The following is a 4,045-nucleotide window of genomic DNA, read 5'->3' as shown; positions in this document are numbered from 1 at the left end:
CTCTCTCCACTCTGACTGGCCAGCTCTGCCCCTCCATCCCCACAGCCAGTCCTGACTGTTAAACCACTACTTGAAGTCCTGGGGGGAGGCCTTCAGGGGAATATAGGAGGCCTTCCCCCCCTCCCCCTACCAAAGTGTGTGAGGGGGAACTGGTTGTCATGGAAACAGGGCTCTCTATCTTCCCTACCCCCATCCCTTGGCTGGGCAGTGTTAAGGGTGGCAAGATGGCCACTGTCCCCACTCCTATACTTGATTCCCTATCCTGGCTGTCTTTCACAGGTCCCCACCCCCAGGGGGAGGGGGAGGGACTCCTTTCTCTCTGCGATGAGTTTTTTTTTTTTTTTTTTAAGAAGAAAAAAAAAGAAAAATAATAAACTTAGTTTCCGTATGAGCATCAGCGTAAGGAGGCTTCTGATTTCCTGGGATGCTGGAGGGTGGGATGGGGCTTGGGCTTCATCCATTTCTTCAGTCTTGCCCCAAAACCTTTTGAACGAAGTCTCAACTAAGGATAACCTTTTTCTTGATACAATCTTCTGAGAGTGATATACCATCCATTTAGATTGGTTCTTGACTCCAGCCCCCCCAAACTCAGATGTGTCCTGCTGCCAGTGGGTCATTCTTGCCTTCTGCTCTTAGAAGTTGGATAGCCTGGTTTCCACTTCTTACCTCCCTCTCCCTCTGGCTTCAGCTTTCCATCTTCCAGCCTCACCCTTCTGCTCAAACAGGTTTGAGGTTGCCCCACCCCCACTCCTCTCTGGTAGCTTCAACTCTCAGGGTGGGTGGATAGGTAGAGAACCATGCCCCACCTCTGGACTCAGATCTCTGAGTCAGAAGGAGATGTCTCCACCCAAGCCAAACGAAAACCAAGAGGCAGGGAGCTGAGATTCAGGCACCCACTAGCAGGTAAGAACCCCAAATTGTTGTTGATTTCCCACTTGATTTTTTGCAAACCCCTTGTATCCTTGTCCAGTTCTTTGTTAACTGTGCCATTTTTAACCTCCACTTCTTTTTGCCTTCCTAACTGCCTTAAACTGACCCAAGCTCAAAATCCTCCCACACTCATCACCTTCATTCGCGTTATCCTCCTTTGCATTTTTTTCTTCCTCCCACTTCATCTAGTCTCTTCCCTTTACATCTCTTCCTTAGTTTCTCCTGGAACCTTCCTCTTTTATCTACCAAGTCTCCCCAAACCAGTGATTAATTTGGACAATACTCTTTTCATATCAGTTTATTTTCCATGCTGGAGACAAGGTAAGAAAAAGGAAATCTCTGGGGAAAAATTTAACCAGTAAACTACCCCATGTGTGAGTCATTGCAAAAACATCCTTGGTCAGGCAGCATTCCTGAGAGATGGGATATGTTATCTGATGTTCTTAGAGGATTTGGGATTTAAAGAGACGAGCTAGTGCTTGGGGTCCCAAATACCCTGACAAACTGTCCTCTGCAGGTGATGGGAGAAGAAGAAAAGGCATTGGAGACCTTGGTGAGCATAGAGAATGACCCTTCTCCAGCCTTACCTCCTGTTGGCTGCTGCAGGTGCTCGCTCCGATGTCTTGCAGCCACCAGCATCATCTGCGGTTGCTCCTGTCTTGGAGTCATGGCTCTTGTGTTTGCTGTCAAGGTGAGGGATGTGGGACTTGGGAGAGAGCAGGAATGGGGTCTGAGTAGTGTAGGCCAGGTACTTGGGGTCTAAAGAGGTGGGATAAAAAGGATGAACTGGAAGTTGACAGGATACAATTGGGCACAATTAAGACAACCCATAACCTGGACCCCCAACGAGTTTTTTGAGCTTGAGAGCAGCAACTATCTTCTCTGTTTCCCTAGTTCTTCGGGTTCTTCACACATAGTGAGCACTTAATAAATGTTTTATTAAATCATCTTTGGAAAAGGAAAAAAAAAACCTTTCAGACCCTGTGGATTTGGTAGAAAAGGATAAAAGGTGCAAGAGCACCTAATGGTAGTGGCCCACATTTGGGTAAAGCTAAAGTGTTTTCGTACTATTACCTCATTATTTACAGTAACCCTGGGATTTAGATGAAGTATAACAGGAACCAGAGATGAGGCAGTTCTCAGAAGCTAATAAGTTAGAGGTTGCAAATTTGTGTTTTGAACCAATTAAATGAAGGATGAGAAAGGAAAGAGCTGACCTGGGGTCCTGACTTCACAGGCTGAGGAACGACATAAGGCTGGAAAGCCAGAGGAAGCAGTATTCTGGGGGAATCGTGCCAGGCGTCTTGCCCTGGCTAGTATGGCAGTGTGGCTTGGAGTGCTTGTCCTGGGACCCCTACTACTCTGGCTTCTATCATACGCCATTGCCCAAGCAGAGTGACCTTTCTGTGACAAACCTGGACAGCATGACATTCCCCTGTGGCATCATAGGTGGACCTGGGCTGCATCAAGGTCCTTCAACTTGACCAGAAGAACAGCAAGGTCCCCCAGGTCCTGGAGGGTATTTAAACCCCCTTTCAAAAAGTGGTTTCCAGAGGCTGCTTCCCCAGCATGCAGACAAAAGAGCTGATCGGATGGGGCTGATGATTTAAAAAAAAAAAAAAAAAAAGTTTGGACTTGCATTGATTGACTCTCTCCTATTCGTGGGACCTTAACCCAATTAGTGAGATTGGAGAATAGTAGCCGTGATTACATTAAAATTCATTTTGTAATTTTTTTAAAAAAGGGGGGTGGAGAGAAATGCCTCCAGTGGCTGGTCTTTTGCTCTTTTCTGTCCCCAGATCTTGGTGATAACTTTGTTCGTTTCTGTGGGTGGGAAAGATAACCTCAGGGTTGCAGCTCCTTTTTCCGTCTAATGGCTAAAGAAGTGATTGTTCACTGAATCTTTGTGAATAGGGGGAGGAGGGGGACACTCCCTTCTATTTTCACCTAACACACACATCCCTCCCTAACTTTACAAATAAGAAAACAGCCTGGGCAAGGTTAAGTGACGAATCCAAGGTGACACAGCTAGTCAGAACTAGAACTTGGGTCTCCTTTCTCCCAGACCCTTGGAAGGTCCTATACCATGTGCACTGTACTAAGTGGGTTAAAGCAAAAAAGGTTTTTGTGGAGCGGGGAGGGACAGAAGTGAAAGCTTTTTCTGGGATCGTTTTCCACCTTTCCCCCACATTCCTTGGTCTTGCAGCAGTAGTAGCCGAATTGGGAGGAAATCCGGTGCAAAATGGATAAAGTCCGAGATAAATAGCGGCTGTCTTTCCCGTTGCCAGCAGATGGAGACAACATACAGGCTTCCCGGGGAAGCCTAGACTCGAGGAGAGGGAAGTACGAAAGTGGGTTATGAAAGGATTAGTTTTAGGTTCCTGGGCATAAATATTGGAAGCGCGAGTGTAACCTAGGATGGGGCCGGCGTGTGGTCATAGTTCTAGGTGACAAGTACCATTCTTTTCCTCCACGCCGATGGAGACTCCACCTTGGAAAGAACGGTCAGTGTCCATTTATGAACTCGACTACTTCCGGGGTCCCTTCCCAGGGTTCCCTAGTCAAGCTTCCCCGCCCACCTGTCAGCCTTTACTGCTCGCGGATTGAGCAAAGCACTCCTTTCTCAAACACTGGAGAAGGGCAAGACCCACCCCCACCACTTCCCTCCCTCCCGGCCTAGGACTCCTATCGGCTTCCTACTGGCTGGTTCCCTCCGGCTTCGGCCTGGAGATGATAGACTGGGAGGTGGGAGGAGTGTAAGCGAGGGGACGTTGCCTCTGATTGGTTGGAGGGTTTGGCCTGAGAAAGGGGGTGGGGTCTGAGGCCGCGGCCTCGGGTGGCTGGAGGCCGACTTGGAGCAACGCGCCTAGGATCCCGGAGTGAACGTCCTCGTGGAGACCCCGGACCTTCCAGACTAGCCCCCCTCCCCCTCCCCTTCCGCCCGGTGGGTGAGACCGAGCGAGACCCCACGTCCTCAACCCTCCCCCCCCAGTGCGCTTGCGTGCCAACGGTCCCACACTTCCTCCCCGCTACTGCGGTCCCCCCTTTTCCCCTTCCCTCTGTTCCCTCCCGACCCCCCCCCTCCTCTCCCTTTTCCCTCCCCCAACCCTTCCCT

The 4,045-nt window shown here is 49.5% G+C and overlaps 2 protein-coding genes across 4 annotated transcripts in view; both read left to right on the top strand.

Moving 5' to 3' along the window:
• Positions 1-840: 840 nt before the first annotated feature.
• Positions 841-2,932, top strand: TMEM265 (transmembrane protein 265). 2 transcript variants are annotated; one of them, XM_044659710.1, is made up of 3 exons: positions 841-903; positions 1,448-1,621; positions 2,168-2,932. In XM_044659710.1, the coding sequence occupies exons 2-3, from the start codon at positions 1,451-1,453 to the stop codon at positions 2,327-2,329; spliced, it is 333 nt and encodes a 110-aa protein (XP_044515645.1). In that variant the 5' UTR covers positions 841-903; positions 1,448-1,450; the 3' UTR covers positions 2,330-2,932. The 2 variants fall into 2 exon arrangements, with proteins under 2 accessions (XP_044515645.1, XP_044515653.1); XM_044659718.1 differs by lacking the exon at positions 841-903 and adding an exon at positions 1,231-1,251.
• A 436-nt stretch (positions 2,933-3,368) lies between these two features.
• PHKG2 (phosphorylase kinase catalytic subunit gamma 2) overlaps positions 3,369-4,045 on the top strand; it is a 12,313-nt gene continuing 11,636 nt past the window's right edge. Inside the window, exon 1 of one of the 2 annotated variants that reach the window (XM_044659684.1) lies at positions 3,369-3,434. The gene's annotated coding sequence lies outside the window, so the exon portion shown is untranslated. Of the gene's footprint in view, positions 3,435-3,756; positions 3,875-4,045 lie in introns of those variants that run through there. The other variant, XM_044659677.1, reaches the window with a different exon arrangement.

Source organism: Gracilinanus agilis, chromosome 1 (genome assembly GCF_016433145.1).
Source record: "Gracilinanus agilis isolate LMUSP501 chromosome 1, AgileGrace, whole genome shotgun sequence".
NCBI lineage: Eukaryota > Metazoa > Chordata > Mammalia > Didelphimorphia > Didelphidae > Gracilinanus > Gracilinanus agilis.
The sequence above is the reverse complement of the archived record's forward strand: the minus strand, read 5'-3'. Positions and strand labels throughout refer to the sequence as shown.

Excerpts from the sequence above, each read along its gene's own strand:
- TMEM265 (XM_044659710.1), top strand. The coding sequence starts at position 1,451 with ATGGGAGAAGAAGAAAAGGCATTGGAGACCTTGGTGAGCATAGAGAAT. Across the intron at positions 1,622-2,167 it reads CTCTTGTGTTTGCTGTCAAG|GCTGAGGAACGACATAAGGC; the intron begins GTGAGGGATGTG and ends CTGACTTCACAG.